The sequence below is a fragment of the Octodon degus genome, unplaced genomic scaffold (assembly GCF_000260255.1).
Source record: "Octodon degus isolate 3935 unplaced genomic scaffold, OctDeg1.0 scaffold00007, whole genome shotgun sequence".
In the NCBI taxonomy this organism is placed as follows: Eukaryota; Metazoa; Chordata; class Mammalia; order Rodentia; family Octodontidae; genus Octodon; species Octodon degus.
The window spans coordinates 31,295,662-31,317,543 of record NW_004524583.1 but is presented as its reverse complement, the minus strand read 5'-3'; the positions used below and the strand labels follow the sequence as shown (position 1 = coordinate 31,317,543).

The 21,882-nt window shown below is 49.0% G+C and overlaps 1 protein-coding gene across 5 annotated transcripts in view; it reads left to right on the top strand.

The window, feature by feature from the left end:
• Positions 1–21,882, top strand: part of Dpf3 (double PHD fingers 3) — a 268,746-nt gene that overhangs the window by 195,436 nt on the left and 51,428 nt on the right. For 2 of the 5 annotated variants that reach the window (XM_004624841.2, XM_023703322.1), the window contains exon 8: positions 5,041–5,169. In XM_004624841.2, the coding sequence (XP_004624898.1) occupies positions 5,041–5,169 (129 nt within the window). Of the gene's footprint in view, positions 1–5,040; positions 5,170–7,978; positions 9,362–17,492; positions 18,068–21,882 lie in introns of those variants that run through there. The other 3 variants (XM_023703317.1, XM_023703331.1, XM_004624842.3) reach the window with 3 other exon arrangements.

Genomic DNA, 21,882 nt, shown 5'->3' with positions numbered 1-21,882 from the left:
CGGGGTGCCTTTCTGCGGGCTCTCCTTTTCCTCTCCCCTTTTCTTTACTCTGTCTTCTAAAGATGCTCTCAGCACAGCCAAGTGGCACTGGGCTAAGATGCTTTACACTTGAGAGATGAAGTAATAACAGGTGGCAAGAGCGGAGGCTGCTGAAGCCCAGGATGCCGGTTGCCATGGAAACGTGTCAGACCTGTAGAGGGACACAGGAACTGTCAGCATGGGAGTGGTGGGGGACAAGTGCGAGGAGTGAGGAGAGGCACATCTTTTCCTGGAGGACTTTGCACACGGCCCTCAAGTCTTCTAAGGGCTGCACACCCCGGTGCGGCAGGCCCTGCATAAACAGCTGCTGTGCTAGGGCAGGGGCTAGGGCTGGCTGGGGGTCCTGCTTGTCAACCCCGGGCCTGGCAGCCAGTCCCATGGTCTGCTCAGAATGCAAGGCTGGGCCTTTGTGTACGTGCCAAGGAGGAACCTCCACTTCCGGCCTGTTTCCTGTTTCCCTGGGACCAAGAGGGTGCAGCAGATCGGGGCTCTACACAACCCAGGTGAGGGGCTTTTGCAGACAGCCCACCCCGCTCATTCTTTTCACGAGTGGCAGGAATCATGCAGCAGAGGTTGACCTGGCAGGGGGAGAGGCAGCCGGCGTGGCAGCTTTCTGGAAGATTTGCTACCTTCTTTACCATAGATATAAGTCCTGATTACACCACGCATCCCGTTGCGCGCACTAATTCCCTCCTAGAATGCCTGCCCTCCCTTCCCTGAGTGCAGGGAGAGATGCTTTGAGGCTTAGCTTTTCTTTTCCCTTGCTTTGAGTTACTTGAATGCCCCTCCCACCTTTTTTCCCCTGAATTTCTTCCTATACACTGTACCTGATTTCCTTTTTTTGTTTTCCCTCTGAGCTGCTTTAGTTATCTCCCTCAGGTCAGTTCCCAGCCTCTTAAGGCTTACTTTGTTTTCTCAGAAGCTTACTTGTATCTCTTCTACGATCTCAGCCCGTGAACATTAATCAGCAGTAAACCAAATCCATCACCATGGACTCTGCCATCGAGATACCGCTCGGGTCTTTGCCCTCCCTGTCATCTTATTCTATAAAGTGGGACCCAATTTCCCATAAGCAGAAGCAGGATCTCTATTTAAATCCTGCTTGCAAGGTCTGGGCGAACTTCCTATTTATAGTAAAATCCTTTTTATAATGATCTCATATATGGTACCAGGAAATTGCTCATGGCTGGGTCAGGCCATAGGCCAATCTAGCCATGGTATTTATTAGCTTGACTTAAAAACATTCCTTCATGAGCCTCTGGAACCCTCCAGGGAAGTGTTTTCACAGATGATATGAAAATATACAGGGTCACTCAGATGGATTACTTAATGAGGGACGTTAAGTTTAAGTTCAAAAGGACTATCTGCTTTTATCAGGCCAATCTCCATAATTTTTTTTTTTTTTATCACTTGGGGCTTTGTAAATAACATATTGGGTGAATCAAGTTGACTGTAGAGAGATTTATGAAATACTTGATATGCATGGAATAGCCAGGTAGTGTTTGTGTCAGGACTCCCCTGGAGGCAGACAAGTGCGGTTAGAGGTAGAATCTCTCAGGACGTAGACAAACTGGGGTGAATCCTATCTCTCCCTCTTTGTAATTTAGACGTGAGACCAGCACCCTGATCGCTTGGCTATCAGTGGCCTTGTGTGTGCAATAATTTCTGTTCCACGAAGGTTCTGTGAGAATCAATGAAATAGTGTACATTGTGCGTACAGCGAAGCATTGTTGGTGCTGTGTACTAAACGAGCAGGTGACCAAGACGGAGGCTGAGTGGGCAGCTGTGACCTGGTGTCTCTCAAGAGACAAGGAAGTATGCGCAGACCCTGGGAGCTGGCCTGCAGTCCAGGTCAAGTGACCAACCCAGCCAGCTCTTGTCTTTGAGGAGTTGAGAAGTGAAGCAAGGGCAGTAAATGATATTCAGAACAACAGATGCCTCTGCCACAGAAAAGCAAGCACAGTGCTCCGTCCTCACAAGGAGCAGTTCCCAGGGGCATCTTCATGTGACAGCAAGAGGAGGAAGAACATGGCTAGCATGCAAATCTGCAGATGCCCAGCCACTCATATAAAACGCAGTAGGGTCTACACAGGGCCTGGGCATGCTCTGTTCTGTTCTTTAGGCCATGTCTGTGTAGCTCTGCTATCCATTTCTAAGCCATTCACCCCACAAATTGTTGGTGACCGTTTCCAGCATACAAACACATGGCGGGTCCAGCAATGAGGTGAGCGAGGCCCTGGGCTGGAGGAGTCAATCATTTAGTGTGGGGACGAGGCACACGTGTGTCAGTAGGAGAAGGGGCATAACCGCGATGATGATAGACTCCCTCCCCAAAGCATGAGTGCTTATTCCTAGCTGGGAATTGGGAGTTCTCGGTGGGAGAACCCTCGCTCTGACAAGAGTTCCAAATATCAAAATGTGTATGCGAGGCGAGGCGGAGGTATTAGTCTCTCCTACGGCATTTTATCAGGATGGAAGGATGCTTTGAGCTCATTGTGTCAAGGAGTGAGCAGGAACCAAAACAAAAATTTCTTTGGAGATAAAGCATAACTGTTTGCTGTCACTTTCTATACTGGTCCATTGCTAGACCCCAGTGGACCTGCTGCCCAGCGTGTCCCAGCTGCACATGTCAGGGCTCACAAGTGGGATTTTATCATCTTGCCCATAAGCCCGAGTGGGCACTTTGTGGAGCTGGCAACCGACACAGATGCGGGGCCCTACGTGAACTCTGTCTCATTAGGAACTTTTTTTGTTCAGATAAATTAAATTCTGCTCCTTTGGTCTTTTTACCTACGATCCTTTGCTACATCGCCTTCTGCTCTGCTGGGTCATTTCTGAGTTCTTCTTTGTTGCTGTATTGTAGTTCTTGGCACAGTAGGGTAGTCTACCAGTAGTGTGAATGCTGTAAATAATTACGCTGTCTATTTTACTTCATTTTGATATATCACAGGGGCTAGAGTATGCTGGGGACCATCAGATTCTTTGGTTGCTCAAAGATTTTGTGAAAGGCCAGGAAACCTTGAAGTCCCTAAGAGTATAGGTGAAAGACCAATGGCGAACTGGGCCCCCCGAGAGTTTTGGGGTGATATCCACACATGGGATCCTTTCATGGCCTTTACGCAGGAAGCACTGTCAGTTGTGATTGGCATCCGAACATTCGAGACCCAGTTCCTATCGACTTGGCTGGAGTTAACCTCTAGCCCCCAATTTTCTTCATTCCACCTCTGATTTATGGTCACCATTTGATAGTTTTCCACTAATCTTTTGGTGAAGAGATCCTGTGCGTCCTTGCTTCCTAGATGCGATTAGATTGTTCTCAGGAAAGTTCTTAAAATGGTGAAGGTGGCATTTGCAAGAGAATGAAGAGGGCAAGGTTGGTAGTTCTAGATTTGGGCGAAATGCATCTGACAGGCAGAACAATGGGTTTTCAGATGCACTGGCTTCATGAGATTATTTGTAAAGCTACTCTATAGCCACGCAGATGTCTTCAAGCTCTAGTGGTGGAGGAAGAAAAGCCCATACTCTGTATACCTCGGGGTGTGGTCCAGCTTCCCTTCCTCCCCGAAACAGCCGACATTTTCTCTGCAGAGAACTGTCTGCCTCCCTAAAGATGGAAATCAATGACTTAGAAACTGATTAAACAATCCAAATAGCAACTGATAAATGGATTAACCCTCCATAATATAATTCTGCTAGCTTTTGTCTTCCGCATTCCCCAGGTAAGTTTTCTATTCCTGGAGGCAAAGCACAGGCGTGGCAGAAGCGAAGGCCAGAGGGAATCACATTAAAGTGGGTGAATCTGTTTATCACCTACTGTCTGGATGGCATTTCTACTCACATATCTGCTTTCTTTTACAGATTTGTACCCTTCGGGACCCTGATTAACGTTAGCCAGTGAATAATGAGAGGTAGCAGCAGATGTTGGGATGCCAAGGAGGGAGATAGTGGGGAAGGCTGATTCCACAAATGGAGAGATTATTCTTTTCCTGTTATTCGCAAACAAGGGAGTAAATGTGACAAATGCCCACAATAAGAGGAAAGAAGCACAGAGAGATGGGAGCATTTCTCCCATGCAAAGAGCCTGTCTGAGGCTTTTCAATCAGCCCTTGAAACAGAATGGTTTGGGAACCCAGCGACATGTGCTGCTCTTACAAAGCTGTGTCTCTGAGGCCAGGCCCCAGAAGCCTTCTTTGCCTTTGCTCAGGGCCACTCCGCAGGGGCTGTTCATAGAGTTAATACTGCAGCACTGATCATTTAGCCCATCAGATGTTCACCATTTGACCCGTCTCTGGCATGAGACTGAGCTAAACGCCTAGTGATCTTGTGTATGGGTCTAATTCCGGGCACTTGGGCTCTGCAGATCAATGTGTCCTGAGTGGGTTTTATCAATAATGAATCTTCAGGAGATGAGCCTGGACAAGAGCAGATACCTGTGGACCTTCCAAGAGGTCCACCGAAGTCCCAAAGAACTTCTCCAGTGTGCTTTCTGGAAGTGACCAGCTATGGGTCATTTTGCTTTTCAGGGATAGGCGCAGGGCTGTTTCCTTCATGAAAACTTTTTTATTTTTTTTAAAGAGCAAGATCCAGGATTGAGTCTTCTTCCTCCTTAGCCATTACTATTTATGGATTCCATGAGATGTTTGGGGTCTTGGCTTGAGGATTGGTTATTCAAGGTTGACAGAAGCACACTTGACTAAGAATACTTCTGGATGGATTACTTATCTAGAGATGCAGTCAGAGGAGCAAGGGAGTTTCGATCAAAACTGCTGGGAAATATTGCAGAAATTAAACTCTGGAAGGCTTGAAGGCATTAATCCCATTGAACCAAGAGGGATCCCAAAGAAAACCCAGCCTAATATCACAACGTGGCTGTAACAAATCCTTAGATTTGCACCTTTGTATTCTTTCTGGAGTGGATGTGGCCACACTGTGGGAGGAGAAGAAGGGGCAACAGGAGCACCTCTCAGCCTAAAAATAGAATGTACTTTCATGTTTCCACAGCCCAGAAAGGACCAGATGGGACAGTCATTCCCAATAACTACTGTGACTTCTGCTTGGGGGGCTCTAACATGAACAAGAAGAGTGGACGGCCTGAGGAGCTGGTGTCCTGTGCAGACTGTGGACGCTCTGGTGAGTGTGGCCCCTTCCTGCATTGTGTGGCATAGGCCAGGAGCTCTTCTGCTTGCATCCCTCTGCCATCTTGCTGGGGAGGGGAGTAGGAATAGAGAGAAGAAGTGATGATGGTGATGATTTCTAGTGGAGAGGGTTTTTAAAGATCCTTTTGATAGTTTTTTTTCTTTAGGTCTTGAGAACTGAAAGTTATGCCTTGAGTTCCAGGGTAAGAGTCAAGGAAGTTTCAGCTTGTGTCTGGCCTCTGAGGTGGACATTACTTTGTGTGTATTGTTGAGGCCATAGCAAAGTAGAGGGGAAGAACATGGAGACGCGTGCTTTCACACAGCATGCTTTCTTGTACTGGATGACGTACCTGTGATGGAAAGATGTGTATGTTCTGTGGAAGAACCTGGGGGCAGTCCAAGGGCGTATGAGAACAGGGACCTTGGGAAAGTAGCCACTTGGAAATGTGGAAATCTGGGGTCCCTGGGCTCCCGGGCGGCTGTGTAAATGCATCACCTTCACTGGTCATTCATCTCATTTTCTTGTGGAGCAGAAAAAAGAGCCTCATAAATCAAGGAGGCACTGCTGTATTCCTGGGGCTAATCTGGAGTTTACTTGGTGTCTTCCCTCCCCCATCTTTAACTTCTCCAAAGACTAAAATATCTAAAAGAGACTCCTTCATTCTTGAAATGAGCGCAGGTCTTTGCTATTATTTCAGTTTTTGGCTCTAATTCATGCTGACCGTGCATGGTTGGTTAGTGCTGCCTACTTTTTATATTGCTCTGTGTCACAGCTGGACCAATGCACAAGGGGGAGCGAGGGCTTCAGATGTGCCATCGGCTTCATCAAGTGCTGACCAGTGGGGGAAGTAGTGGGTTGGACAGTGGGTCCAGCGTGAGGAGTCTTTGCCCCTCACCACCTTTTGACCCAATCTCATTTCCATTCCCAGCCTCCAGGCAAGGACTGGGATGAACAAATCTTGGTTTATTACAGCAACTAGGTCCTTGCTTGCTCTGCTGGAAAAAAAATCTTAGCATTACCTCTTCTACATTTTGAAGTCAGGATTGTTGGGGCCTCAAGCCTGCCTTGAGTGGGAAACTGGTCATTGAAAAAGGGCTTGGTTTCCATTGCGCATGGCCCCCAACATTTAACTCTGAGTGGGTTTGCCAGGGGACCCTGTGTGCCATTCTGTCAGTTCATACCCGGTCCAAACAGGATACCTAACCCTGAACTCTGTACTCTGTTGAAGCTAGCTCAGAAGATAGGACCCTCATGGCGGTAAACTCTGGTTTTTAGGTACTTAAAAAGAAAATCAAACAAATGAAATTTAACTCCGTGTTTTTCAAGAGCAAACAATCAGACAAAATCTCTACTACCTGAAGGAAGTCATTTGGTGGAGTGCTGCTCGAAGCAGGATACGATGGGCTGTTGTAGGTTCAGATGACGTTGGAGACAGCGTAGACACATTCTCATTGCGAACTGCTCGAATTTCCCCCTTTTCTATCTTATAAAAGCTGGGTGCTTGCATCTGATCCAGGGGTGTCAGAGGTGGGCGGTGGTTTTAGCCTACACTCAGCCTGTCTTTCTACACCTTTACTCAGCTTTCCTTTTCTAGGTTTTGTCTGTGGTGTGATTCAGGAGGCCACTTTTTTAAAAAGATGGGGTAGATATTTTCTTTACAGTTGCCAAGGATTAATTTTGGTGGATCACTTAGCTAAGGTGTGACTGTGATGTTCCTGAAACAGTTGAACCCCTGGGAGCACACAGGTGGCCTTAGCCCATGTCTGCTAAGGCAGGTGGGCGGATTCTTCTCTGGGGCCTCCCCAGGGTCTTCCCAGGGAAGAGGATGGAGCGTGGAAGAGCTGCTTTTCCTGCCCACCTACTCCACTGCTTCTGTTTCTGGAGATAAAGTGGGACGCTTGAAACTGGTCCTCTGAGAGGCACGTACATCTTTACTGTCCGGGGAGGCAGCTTGGAGCCTGTTAGAGAATTTAAGAGCTTAATGCTGAGTTTTACTGATTTTAAGACCCTTTATCATATTAGGCCTTCAGGTCCTCTTTCTCACCTTCTTACTGTGTTGAGTTAGATGAGACAATCTGAACCTTCTGAAGTAACTAAGACCTGGGCTTGTTTAATGGTGTGTGTGTGTGTGTGTGTGTGTGTGTGTGTGTGTGTGTATGTGTGTATGCACACTTGTATGTGGGTGCAGATCACAGGTCCTCTACTGGTAAGGACAACAAGAAACTCTTGGGTGACTGGCCAGTTATCAGACTTTCCAACTTCTTTTTGCTTTCAGTGCAAATGAACCACCCGGTGTAAGGGTAGAATTGAAAGGGTTCTGAACAAATGGGATTAGAAGCGAGGAAAAATAAAAACAAGATGGACTTAAGCACCTTGCATGGGTTGTCTGACAGTAATACCTTTGTAAAGCTGACTGTCAAAGTGATGGACAAACACTGTTCAAAGCAGCATCAACTGCAAACACCACAGAAACGCCAACAGGCTTAAAACCACCGAGCAAAGCGTGGTCTGGGGCAGGGCCGAGTGAGCGTGCATGTGGAAGAGGAGAGAGATCCTGCCGCTTCTCTGGCTGTCAGGAGCTGTGGACATGTGTATCACAGCAGAAATGACGCCTTTGCGGGGGAGGGAGCTGCGTGCTGTGTCCCACACCCATCCCGAGGTGCTGCACCTGGCGAATCCCTTTTGGTGTGGCAATGGTTTGTTATCTTGCTATTAAGAATAGCATTGTAATAACGTAATGAGAATATTAATGATACTGTCTGTTGCTTAACCCATGTGCTGATATATTCATCGTACGTGTCAGCTCATTTGGGAGGAGAAGGCAGGAAGGAGAAGGAGGCAGCGGCCGCGCCACGCACCACGGAGGACTTGTTCGGTTCCACGTCAGAAAGTGACACCTCAACTTTCCACGGCTTTGATGAGGACGATTTGGAAGAGCCTCGCTCCTGTCGAGGACGCCGCAGTGGCCGGGGCTCGCCCACAGCAGATAAAAAGGGCCGCTGTTAAGCCCACGGGATGGACTGACTGTGCTCTCGGCCACCCCCTGACTCTGGTCATTGTTCTGGTTCTGATATACGTACATATATATATATATATTTTTAATGAAAGACAACTTAAGTTCTTAAGTTTCCCTTATCCTTGCCTTTTTCTCCCGCCGTCCACGCGCCCCTTTCCACGGCTACCCCTCTGCTTTGGGTATGTGCAGCGGAAGTGCCAGCTACCGAAACCAACGAAACAAAGAGCAGAACGAGGGTTCTTCAGAGAACTGCCACGTCTGTGCGCTATTTGTGTTCCCTAGAAATAAGAAATTAGGTGGATTTTCTCTTTTAGGGGGAGGGGATCTTTTTGACATGAGCAGAGTTGATTTCCTCAGTTTTCATATTTATTGGTAAAATGAAGGGAAGCAGAAACACTGGGTTTGGAAACAAAAGAGCCAATAGCGCTAAAAATTATTATTTATATATGCCAGCTATTATTAGAATCAGACTTTGAGAGAGAGAGAGGGGGAGAGAGAGAGAGAGAGAGAGAGAGAGAGAGAGAGAGAGAGAGAGAGAAAGGGAAATCAAAGAAATCGAAGCAATATCCTGTTTAAAAGCAAGCCGCTGGGGGAGAAGTTCCTCACGGGTAGATGATTGCATTTTCGTGCCCCGTGGAGTCCTGGCCTCCCGTGGCCGACCGGGTTCCCGTTCTCCTCCCTGACCTTTCTGTCTTCCTGTCTGTGAGAAAATGTCGGCAGTCCCACAGAGACCCGGCCGCCCGGCCTGGCCTCCCTCCGCAGGCCCTGGCCTCCTCTGCTCGGGCAGAGCTGCTTTTCCTCGGTGCTGGGTTTTCCTCCCTTTTCCTCTTGGAGAAGCGCGACTCCCAGGCGCAGGAACCGACCGCCAGCACAAGTCAGTGGCCGGACGTGCAGTGGCCTCGCCTTGGGAAGAGGAACGCAAGCTCGCGGGGCATTTCCCTCCCCAAGCCCCCGTGTAAAGACACCTCGCTGCCTGTTGGATGGTCCGGCCTCTTGTGTTTCTTCTATTTTTTTCTTTATAGTGCCCGCGAGGCACTTTGTTTTATGTCCCCGATAGCAACTCTTGAAAGAAACCAAAGCGACACGTACTCAAGGCCTGTGGTACAGAGTAGACATCCACCACCTGGTTGGAGCTCCAACATCGAACAGCTTTGCGGCTCTGCCCTGAAGGTAAGTCCTGGTTTACCTGTCTTATGAAGAGGGCCAAACCATTACAGTTTTCTTTTGTTTTGGTTTTTCAATTCTGTTTCTGTCTTTTCCTTTCCTTTGGTACCCCCAACCCATCCCAGCTTATTCTTTTGTTTACCTGGGTTCTCACTCCTTAGCGTGGCAGTGGTTCACTGGAGTGTTCTGTGGTCCCAGCCCGTGGTGGCCTGTGCATGCCTGAGACGCCTCCCCACCTGGGCCTGATGTGGGGCTGAGCTTGCCTGGACGAGGAGGAGGCGCTCTGTGGGCAGGATGGAGGGCTTTCTGGGTTTGGCCTTCACTGCAAGAGAAGCTGGCTGGGAAAGCGCTTGGCTGTGCCGCCTCCCTTGGCTAAATTAGGGAGGAAGTGAGTTCCGGGAGCTGAGGTTGGAGCCGGCCTCTGGGCCGGGCAGGAATCAGGAGGTGCAGCCGCGGGGCGCAGCCGCAGGGCGCAGCTGCAGGGTGCTGCGAGTCCCAGTAGTGATCCTTGCTGTAGACATCGATTTCATAGCCGAAGGCGTGAGTTAAGTGAAAGATCCCCAGGCAGGCGCAGCTCTCACCTTGGCCATGCTGGAGCGTTGCCCGCCCACCACGTGTGGCCGGGCCTCGGGCCTCCAGGAGAGCCCAGCCTGCAGGTGCTGGCAGGGCCGGTTGACTCGGGTGAGGAGCTCCAGGTGGCTCCTTGGCTTCCGTGCTACTTTTCGTGTGTCTGAACAGATCCACTTCGACAATCCAGTCTTTGCTGATGCCCCTGAATTAAACTCACTGCAGAAAATCCCTGACAGCTCCTTATGCTTCCTCTGTAGCTTGGACCGAAAGGGCTCCTGCATTGCTCCTGTGTCATGTGGTGTAAACTTGCTGTGCGTTCATCCACTCTGGGGCTGTTCTGCCTAAACTGTACGTGGTCCTGTTCCTAGTGACGGTGGTGTAAATGCCAACAGTGTAGTGCTCCTGCCCGCTTGCGTGTGGGGATATATTTTTTTTTTTGCTCCGAATGCCTTCAGGGCAGGTTTGGCTGGCTGGAGTTGTGGGGATCGAACCGCAGCAACGTGAGCCTGACTGCTTTGTTGAAGCAGCCACTTAAAGGACTGAGCTAAGGGGCAGGCCCCCAACGTGTGGGGATAAACTGACACAGCTGGCTCTAGAAGGTTTCTGCCAGGGGGTACAGCCTGATGTTGCGGTCCCTTTCCACACCTGTGCTTTGTTCTTTTGATTCAGGTACACTGGATTCCTAGCCCTGTGATTTCTACTGATGAAGTGTTAGCTTCCATGGTAATAACCAGTACGTTCGATTTATGTTCTCATTTGCAACCTGGTTAGTTGTTGGGGATCCTGGAGTGATCAGTGATAACTTGGCTTAGAACTTGGAGTTTAGGAAGTCCACATGATTAAAAAAAAGAATGTGTAAAAACACCTGCCTCTTGGTTTCTTTTGCCCTTTATTTTATTTTTTTTTTTGGTGGTTCTGAGGATCAAACTCAGGATCTTGTGCTTGCCAGTCAAGCACTTATTTCACTGAGCTGTCTCCCAAGCCCGTGCCTCTTGGTTTCAAAGTCCAGGTTGAGGTTCTAAATGCGAACACACACCTAAGAGATGTTGGGGCCGGGGAGATGGCTCAGTAGAGTAAGTGCTTCCCTGGCAAGTGCAAGGGTCTGAGTTCAATCCCTGGTTCCGCAAAAAAAAAAAAAAAAAAGAAGAGATGTTTAACAAGACAAATTGCTGCCCAGTACTTATCTGAATATAGCACGGGCTGCCACATTTGTTTCACTAGTATAACTTGGTTTTCATTCTCTTGTTAGGAGTAGTGGACATCCTCTTCCTTCTCAGTTGGTATGGCCAACACGAGCATTAAACTGTCTTTTAGCATCCCATGTGCTTCTTTTTTTCTTTGTTTTGTTTCCAGTACTGGGAATTGCACTCAAGGTCTTGCGCACGCCAGGCGGGCACTGTGCCACTGACCTCTGCCCCGCCCAAGCGTCTGGTCTCATCTTGGTGATAGTATATTTCCACAGACTCAGAATTTAGATTCTTTAAAGAAAAGAAGATCTTGAAGAGTCTTGAAATGATCAATCAAGCTCAAACCTTTCACTTTTCATTCGAGAAAAGCCACCTTGCAGAAGTTAAATGCAGGGAGCCTGGCCCTAGCTCAGTTCTTTAAGTGGCTGCTTCCACAAAGCTGTCAGCCTCAGGTTGTTGTAGTTCGATCCCCACAACCCTCCAGCCAGCCAAAAGTGCCCTGAAGGCGTTCGAGGAGCAAAAAAAAAAAAAAGAAGTTAAATGCATTTAGAGCGAAGGTATGGGAGGCAAAATGTCTCAAGGCAGATGAAGAAAACTCAGAGAGAATGTGCAGAAGGAGGAAGCTGGCTGGCTGGGTCACTCGCCACCTGGATGGTTGATGTCGTGTCTTCAGCCCCTTTGCTCTAAACGACAGCATTCAGCACTTTCGTGTTGGCTGACGTTCTGGGGGCTTTCTTGGAATGCTTCGTTGCATCTCTGTGACTACCCTAGGAAATAAATAGCCTACTTTGCCCCTGGCTTACAAATGAAGAAGCCAAGTTTTAGCAGTGGAAGTCCCCACAGCTAGGAGGAGGTTGGGCTTTGATCCCCAGCGCCTGGATTCTAGAACCTCTGTGCTATACCACAGCCCCTCGCGCTCCGTGGACAGTCCTTAGCTAAAGACTGTGTGCGCACACATGCGCATCCTTGGCTCGGTGCTGACTGGAGAAAGGGACATTTTTAATGACTGCAGCTTTAAAAGTTAGTCTTCCTAAGAACAACCTGAACAGCTGAAAAGTAAACAGTTAGGTCCTGTAAAAGAGAGTTCTGATCAAGGTTTTGTGCAGAATATTCTAGATCTTCTGAACCTCGTTTCTAGACATTTCCTCTTGATGCCTATTTGGGCAAGAAGATTCTCTCTCTGTCTCTGTCTCTGTCTCCGCCCCCCACCCCCCCGCAACCTCCAGGATCTTTGTACTGAGCTGTATCTCAGCCCTTGTTTGTTTTTGTTCGGAGCCAGGGTCTTGGTACATTATCCGAGCTGTGCTCGAGCTTGTCATCCCCTCCTTTCTGCCTCAGCTTCTCAGGGTGCTGGGATGACAGGTATGCGCTACCGCACTCAGCTGAAACATCCCTCAAGAATCACAAGAGGGCTGGGGAGGTGGCTCAGGGGCTTAAGTGCCTGTCTGGCAAGTGCGAGGTTCTGAGTTTGATCCCTGGTATTTAAAAAAAAAAAAAAAAAAGAAAACCAGAAGAGCTCTGTGAGCTATGGACACATCTGTCTTTTTTGTGGTTGCTTTTGCTAGATAAGTATCATCCAGATTTTAAAATAAAAGGAACTTAGAGTCATCAAGATGCAAACGATCTGACCAGTTTCCCTTGTCCTCCACTCAGTAAGCCCTCCCACCCTCACTACCACCCCAGAACGCTGCAGATGTCAACTGATTCTGTGAGGCCAGCCCCAAGACAGGGGACCGAAGACCCAGAACTTTCTAAATAGTAGCAATGTTCCATCCCCCAGGGGAAAGCTACTGAGTAAATAAAGGTAGCCATTGTTGCTGTCTGATGTTTTTTTCCTATCCCAAATAATCTAATTCTTTATTTATGTTACTGAGGTGTTGTAGAGATCAGATACTATATCCACTACAACACTGGGAATGAGAAATATGCATTTAATTTTTTAAAGGTACTTTCAAGCTAGTAATCCAATTTGCTGCTCATATTTTAGAGGGGAAGATTTAATAAAAACTATGATGATCGCATCACTAGGCTCCCTTTAGGTCTTCCCGCTTCCTGGGCATCTCTCTGTACCTCATGGGCTGCAGCCTGATGCTGCCTGTCTACAGCACTTGAGGGAGTGCAGGATCGTTACTCGGGGAGAGAACGAAAGGCTGGCTGGAGTTCTCACTTCATGGTGGAATCAAATTAATTAATTTTATCCCAACATGCCTCCTGTTACATCTGATGAATATCATGTTGAACACATACTTAAAGTTTGAGCAGACTCATGCGGTAGAGATTTTTCCAGAGAGGATTTTGTTTAGCTTGGGAATTGGAGCTGCTTATGTTGTAAGTTTTCTGAGTGAGCTATTTTGGATCTGGCCAGTAGAAGCCTCAGGCATAAATGCAAAGGCCCAGCTTCTGGACTTGAGGGTCTGTGCAATTTTGGTGCTGTGAAGCCCTGCCTCAGATTCTGTCCTCCTAGAGGGACCTTTGTTTCCTTGTCACAATATCAACAACAGTAACTCATGATGGTTCTTGAAGAGCTCCCTGCTGGGGAGTGGATGTCACTGTACTGGGGAGGAAACCGAGGCTGAGTCAGGATGGATGCGTGGTCCGAATTCTGGGTCAGCAAGCAGGCCTGGCTCTCCTAGTGTGCTCTTCTCACACCGACAGTCCCATGGGTCGTATTTGCAAGACATTTTGAAGAAAGTTAGCAAGGAGCTTGGAGTGCTTTCATTTCAGACCTTATTGGACTGTATCGATCCAATAAGACAAACCTGAACCAGAACAACAAGACCAGTGTGCTCCACGCTGGAGCCCTGTGCGCAAGGATCAATGTTCTTTCAAACTTTTTGAAAGAATGCAAGCTGAGCTTCCTGTGTGGTCAGTGTCTCAGTGGTGGGATGATGGGAGAGGGGTCAGGAGTGAGTGTTTCAGCCTCTGCTTTGGTCACGTGTCCAGCCCAAGTGCTTTTAACACGGAACACTGAATTATACGACACTGGCGTGCTTAATAAAAGTGATTTCTGACCATTTACTCAAAATAATGGCATAGGAAAAGCCATTTGCGTGACTGATTTACAAATCAAGGATGTAAATCCTAAGAATGAGGGAAGATCCCTGTCAGAGCTGAATTATTAGCTAAAACAAAAACAAAAATAAAAACAAGCTCTGGCAGTAGGTTCTCAAAGTGTCTAAACACTGGCCCTCAACAAGAGCTAAGACTTTAATTTTTTAAAAATTTCAAAATAATTTCACACATGCAACATTCTCACAAAAATAATACAAAGAGTTTCCATCAGTGTATCACGCGGACTCTTCAGATAAGCACAGCACAACCATCGCAGTTGGGAAGTTAACACCAAGACAGCGTTGCAACCTACTGAATGAATGCCCGGTTCAGATTCTGCCGCTCCCTCACCAGCGCCCTCCGCTTTGGAGCAGGGTCTCGCTCTGCAGATCAGGCTGGTCCTGACATCCTTATGTACTCAGGCTGGCTTCCGCCTGTTGTGATCCTCCTGCCTCAGCCTTCGGAGTGGTGGGACTGAGGCCTGCGCCGCCCGTCCCGCCTCTAATGTCCTCTCCATGATACGGGATCCGGTCGAGGGTCCCGTGTTGCACTCGGCTGCTGTGTTCTGCTGGGTGGTTGTTTCTGCAGCCTTAACCACTTACCGGCTTACCCACTTCATAGAGAGCCATTCGTTTTAGGTTTATGTGTTTTCTAGCGATTGAAATAACGTGCATTTTCAGTAAAAATAGCAGGGAAATGTCCTTCTGTCATGTTGTGTCCTTCTCGGTGCATTTTAGCAGAAAGCACATGATTGAACTGTCCCACTGGTAGCCACCCAGCGTGTGGTCCTTCTGCTGAGGTTTCGGGCTAGTGTATTTCTAGACCGTGGATGATATTTTAGACATATTTTTGTGTGTTTGGTGACAGGGATTGAACGACTGTAAGCAGTGTGCATGTAAGTCCTCCGCCCTGTGAAGGACAGTGTGCAGCTAAACACAGGCCAGTGGGTTTGTGTGTCATCTGGAAGGGAGCATTAGCTTCTCCCAAATAATGTGCAAGTGCCGTCACGGCTTGGTGTGCCATTCCTGTGGGGCACGTGGGGAGGGGTATTTTCTGGGGGAGGCATCCAAGGAAGGCACTACAGAGAGGTCACTGCTACCTGACCTGTAGGTGACAATGACTGTTGTCAGAGAGCTGGAGCTCGAGCCGATCGGATGACCAAGCTGGGGACCGCAACCCTGGCCCACACGAGACGGCACAATCACAGCGTGGAGATCCACTTAGGTGTTGCTCTGTTGCCGCTCCCATCTGAGGCCTGTCTCTCCCAACACATGGTATGTTCCTCGAAGGCAGAGGTGACATCGTTCTTGTCTCTTGGACAGTGTCGGCACCACTGCGCCATCATTATTTGTTGAGATGCGCTGAGAACGGAGCCGAGTTTCTGAGCTAGTTAGTGTAGATGTCACCAGGGCTTGTTTCGTAGCCAGCGAGTGCTCAGTGAATGCTGGTGGAAAGTTGGAGCAGTCGTGTGGGGACACGGCATCCATCGGTCAAGTCGGAGTGGGCAGGTAGACGAGAGCCAGGAAGGGAGCCAGGACGCAGGAAAGCAGAGGATGAGAGTACGAGGACGGCATGCAGGAGCAGAGACCCAAGCGGAGGGGGCCAGGCTCAGCGTCCCTGTGCAGTGGCGAGGCTGCGGACAGGGCAGGGCATTTTCAGTGGCTGCAGTTGTTTGGCAGAGGAAATGGAAGAGAAATGGATGTCAACAGTGCAAAGCTAGAAACTAACCAGCTGTTTTCTGGATGGTTGAAATGGGGCAAAGGAAGAACAGTGTGTGTGTGTGTGTGTGTGTGTGTGTATGTGTGTGTGTGTGTGTGTGTGTGCATGTGCATGTGCTAGTGAAGGGTGAAGGAGATGAAGCTTCTAGAAATCGAAGGGCTGTGATAGAATGGTTATGAGACAAACTCCCTGACCACGGGGCAGGTGACATCCACAGAGGGCTGAGAGCATAGGGGAAGGCCAGAAAGACACTGGAAGTTGGCTAAATGCTGACCGATGCGCAATAAGGGACACTTGGCGGCTGCTTTTGGGAGGTCAGAAGCAGTCCACACTGGTCATCACAAGGGAAGAGACTGGAGGCAAGCAGCATAGGTCAAGGAGAAGAGCAGGAGGGAAGCCGCGCCAGGGACACCTGGAGAGCAGATGAGAGGCGAGACACTGCGGTGGCCCTGGGTGGAGGGGGTGGAGGGATAGGAGCAGGTCTCAGAGGAGAGCCCCTGGGAGTGCAGATGAGCCCTTGCCCATCTTCCTGTGGACCTGCCCATGGAGGATGCTGTCTTGGCCTCAGAAGGGCCTCTAACCAGGTTTGCACGCCTGGCTTGGGATTGGTGCTTTGGTGCTGGAAGCAGAGATGGAGCAGCAGGGAAGGCTCAGCTTGGCTGAGACCGAGCCCCTCGTTTGGTTTTGCAGTATGTCCCCACTGCCTTGGTCACTTTCCTCTTAGGCCCTGGACCCTTCTTCCCTTGCTCGGGGCAAAGCTCAGTGTGTTCCAGGCTCTGCCCTCAGGAGCTGCTTCTGGGGTGAAATGTGAGCGCAGTTGCTTTGTTGTCTTTCCTGGTGTGGACAAGGCCATGCCAAAGACCAAAATAACTAGCGGATTCCATTTCAGCTAGGAGCGAATTGTGTGACTGATTGGAGCCCATCCAAGCCAAGAGACCCACCTGGGCTGGAATGCCACTAGGTCTCATGGCTGCCACGTGGGGTCACAAGGCTGGTGGAGGACGGGAACAGACCTCGTGGCCTGGGTCCTGTCTGTGAGCAATGCTGACTCCTCGGGTGACGTAGAGCGGGGTTGGAGTGAGGCGGGCAGATAGGAAGCAGTGGCCTTTGTGGCCTTGGCCTCATGAGACAGGTGGGGATTTTCTGTGGAGCAGCTCATTGTGTACCATAGAAGTACCCTTTCCCACCTAGGTGACAGGTGGACAGATGACACTGGAATGTTCTTTTCTGGGACATTTTAGCTTTGAAAAGATTCAACTTGTGTGGTTTCCACGGAGTGGAGAAAAGTGTTTTTCTTTGGGAACACCCAGTTCGGCCACCATGCCACCTAGACGCTGGCAATCCAGCTGTGTTCTCTACGCCATGGGCCATTTAGCAACTGGCCTGTCTGGTCCCTGGCTGACTTCTTCTGTGGGTTTCCAAGGCACCGGAGAGCTGAGCTTGGTTTTCACTGCCCCCCTAGCCAGTGCTTCATTAGCGTGGTCATTAGTGGGTGGTTTTCTTTTTTTTTAAAACTCATTTCATTTTTGCTGCCCCCTTCATTGTACCCTTAGGTGGTTGTCCCATGCTGCTGTTTTCTGTTTTATCTTTCATTGCCTTTTCTTCTGCAGTCAACTCTATGGCCTGGGAACTGTGCCTCCTTCAAGCAAGCCATATCTGAAGAAGGTGGAAAGAAGTCAAGACGCCTGGCACTGCTCCTCCTCCTTCTCCACCTCCTCCTCCCCTGTCCGGCCCCCTCCCATGCGTGTGTTTCAGCCAACAGCAGAGCCTGGATTGTGGGAAATCCTCCAGCACAAGTCAGCTCAGCTCAGCGAAATCTTGGGAATGACCTCAGTTTGTGCAATAAGAAGATCTTTTTTCTTTTTAAAATTCTTCATTACATTTTCTTTAAATGTCTGTGAGAAAGTACCCAGGTCAGACTGGAATTTGCTCTGCGATAGAAATAACTGAACACACAGACAAACAGACAAAAAAAAAAAGTTAACTGTTTTATTTATTTCAATATTTAAAAGAAAATAGTGCTGACGTTGCACAATATTTTTGTTTAAAGTACCTTCCACTTCGAAAGTTAAGAGCAATTTTGTGAAGACATGAAATCAAAAGAGTACTTACTGTAAAATAAAGACTTGCATATTAACCCTAAGGAAAAATATCCCAAGTTTTTAATAAGAAAATAAAGATCAACTCTGCTCTCTCAGGCTTTTTAAAAAAGCCATTCATGTATGTGCTCTAGATATTTTTATTTCTGCGAGTTGGATGTGGTAAGTGAGGAGTGACCAGTTTTCTTTTTTCTTCTGCAAAAGTCTATTGAAAATGTTGGTGATGTTTACATGATTATACGTTAAGATTTGACTGAAATAAGTTAGCAGCACCCCACCTCCCGAGCCCCCGACTCCCAGCAGGCCCTGCTGGTCTGAACCTTTCCCACAAGGGACTTCCATCTGGTGGTTGGCCACATCCCTGCACATTCAGCGGGCTCTAATACAGATAGCCTCGTTTCATAAAAACAGAGTGAAGAAAAATAGCAAAAACTAAGCATCAGCCAATATGCTATTCGTTTAGCTAGCTAACAAGGCCATGATGCTGGATACCTGGCAAAGGATACCTTCTGCTAAGCCTGCCTCAGGGGCCTGAGGGTCTAGTGCCCCTCCCCACCCCGGGCTAGGAAGGAAGCGGGGATCATTTCATGGTCAAAATAGCACTGATAGAAATGAGAGTTCTGGCTGCATTGTCTGCAGCTTGGCCAGCGGACATGGCTGACTGGCCGAGCCCCTGGGTTCTGCCCCAGTCTGCCCACCCAGATGTCTCCTCCAGGTCCTTCCTCTGGGTTTTCCCTCACTTGTCAGCAGAGTCCTGAGCACATGTCCGCAGTCTTGTGCTGGGTATTCCGTTTGGCAAAGGTCCTTTCCTTGCAGTCCCACTACGGTGCTCCTCAGCCTGAAGATCTCCTCCACCTTGAGAAGGGGCAAGGCACAGACTTCCTGCTAGGACTTTGGGGCTCCCATGCAAGCCAGTTTGGGGAGTAGATCCCCAGGAGTGCCTGTGTACCATTCTGTAGCCCTTTTCTAGGACATTTTCTGGTTGAAAATGTCCCTAGTCAAAACACTATTAATTATAATAATAATCTGTTTTCTAAGCAACTTCCACACATTAAAACATGCGTATAATTTTGACAAAACTTTACATAGTGTAGGGTTGTGTAAGCATTTCATGTATGTTTCTGTTAAATAAAAGTCTTAACCACTTGACACCTGCAGGAGCTGGACTTTCACACTTCTGTGTGGAAGGCGCTCCTGGAAGGATTCTGCCCCCTTGCATGCCCCAAATTTGTTGCACCCTTTTCTTCTATTGTTTTACTTCAGAGCATGGTCTAGGACTGCCATTGCCACTGGCTTGGCATGAATGAACCACATCCAGGGGTGGTGCCAGCATTCACTCCTGCAGCCCAGAATTGCTGTCACCCATCCCCCCACCCACCCACCATCCCCACTGCCATCATCACCCTCTCCGTGGCCGACACGATGTAGTGAACTCCCGGCTATATGTGTAGACCTGATGTGCCTGTTCAACACTGCTGAAGTACCAGTGCCAGGAATAGAAGTGGGGCTGGAGGGGCCTACCTCAGCGTGCGCTTGGAGAAGGTGGGAGGTGAATGTTCCCTTGTCAGAAAGATGCCCTGTTGTGGCCTCCCCAGCTGCGGCCTCCCCAGATGCAGGTGGTGAGGTGAAAGCTGGACCCTTTCTTGGCCGGCCTGCCTGAGTGTGAAGAAGGCTGCTCCAGCTTGATAGGACCTCTGGGGAAGGTAGAACAGCCCCGCACGGCGGGCTGCGCCTCGCCCTCTGAGCACTGCCCGCTGCCGTCGGCCCAGGGGAGGTGGAGCAAGACACCTCAGCGCTGCCAGGGTGGGCTCCTCTTTTAGTGTGAACATCACATTGACTTCCTCACGGGTTCCATGGGTTTTCCTTGTAGTAAAACGGAAGTCTCTCCCCTCCCAGCCTAGTGCCCTCCCTGGGGTTTCTCCCCACCCCCTTTTTATATTTCTTTGGTACGGGGTCTTGTTACACAGCTCAAACTTGTAGTGATCCTCCTGCCTCTGCTTCCACAGCATTGGGATTACAGGCGTGCCCACCACACCAGGTCTCAGTGGCTGGCTCAGCTTGCCAGGGGGAAGGGCTGGCATGGCATGTGGTGTCAGGGATTGAATTCCAGTCCCCACACTTACCTAAGCAGGTGCTTAGTCCACTGAGCTATCTCACCAGCCTTGTATCTATGACCAATTTTTTAAAAATCTTTTATTTTGTTTGGTACAGGGTCTCACTACACAGCTTGGATTCATAATGATCCTCCTGTTTTCAGCCTCCCCAGTGCTGGGATTGCAGTTGTGCACCACTACGCCTGGTTTTGGTGGCCCATATGGTGTGCCCAGGGTTCCGGGCCGGCCCGGCATGTGGTACCGGGGATGGAGCTCAGGTCCTTGCACTTGCGAGGCAGGTGCTTAGACCACTGAGCTCTCTCCTCAGCTCCTCTCCCTCTTTTTATTGTGGTGAAGTATGTGTAAGATAAGACATACCATCTTTATCAACTTCACGTCCTAGCTTTGCAGCCAAAGTACTTCTCTACAGTCACACAGTTAGTCCCCCATCCATCTCTATTTTTTTTTTTTTTTGTATTTTAGGGAAGGGTCTCCAGGGTGTTCAGGGTCTCACTACTAGATCAGACTCATAGTGATCCGCTTGTTTATGGCCTCCCAAGAGCTGGGATCACAGGCGCGCGCCACCACGCCCAGTCTCTCCATCCAACTCTAGAGTGTCCATCTGTGCCAGCCCAAACTCTGTGCCCACAAAACACTTCCTCTCCAGTCTTTGCTCCCCTGGCCCCTGTCCGGGCGACCATCTCACTGTCTGACTAGCCCAGTGCCTCAAGTGAGTAGGACCAAATACGCGTGTCCCTTGGCCACCCATTTATTTCACTTAGCATGGCATTTTCAGGGTTGATTTAGGTTGTAGCGTGTAGTCTTTTTAAGGCTGAATATTTCACTGTGTGCATTTGTCACATTTTATCTTTGTGGGTAAACAACTTGGGGTATAAAGGAAATATTGTACATGTAGCATACATTTTCTAGTTCTATAAGGAGGCAGAATTTGAAAGACTAGACCCAAGTCAGAGTTACTTTTTTTTGAGGGAAGGAGTTGTACCTGAAACACTTCTTCTAATTTGCACCTAGAAAAGGACATGTACACTCTGGAGAGTAAACACTGCCTGCCTTCTGTGTCTTTCCTCGTGACGAAGGCTGTCTTGGGTGCTGCTTGCGTCTTCTTACACGGCAAGAGCTGAAGTATCAGTGTGTGTAAGCAAGGCTGGGGAAAGCTGGGATAGCCAGATGTGTGCTGTGGCGGGCCATGGGGGCCGGGGCACCTTTCCAAATGTCTGCTGGTGAGTTGCTGGCTGAGGATGCTTTATGCTTGGAGATGGAGGGGAAGAGAGCAAGCATACGCATTGAATGTGAAAGAGGAAGAGAATCATTTTCTTTCTCCACTTGGAAAAACATTAGTGACTCTTAACGGTTAGTTTTGGGGTTTGGAATTCTGATGTCTGCAGAGCAGGAGTCTTCAGTGAGTGAAGCAGGTCAGGTGGGCAGAGGCCTACAGCAGGGAGGTGGGCACAGCCCTGGGTGCTTGACTCCAGGCACAGGGCGGTGACAGCCGAGACTGCCTGAGCCAGCACACACTGGCCTTCTGAGTGGGGCATCCGCCTCTGTGCTCTAGGGAGGCTGCCTGCAGAGAGGAGGGCCCAGGATTCTCAGGGCTTTCGGATTTCTAAGAGAGGCCCAACATAAAGGTTTTGATGATATTTCCTCATCTTAAAATGCCAGGCACATTTTGATGACTTTGGGATGTCTGGATAATGTAGAAGTTGAGATTGGAATGCCTTAGAAATCCTTCCTAACAGCAGATCCTCATTGTAACCTAGGAATCTCCCCTCCCCTCCCCTTCCCCTCCC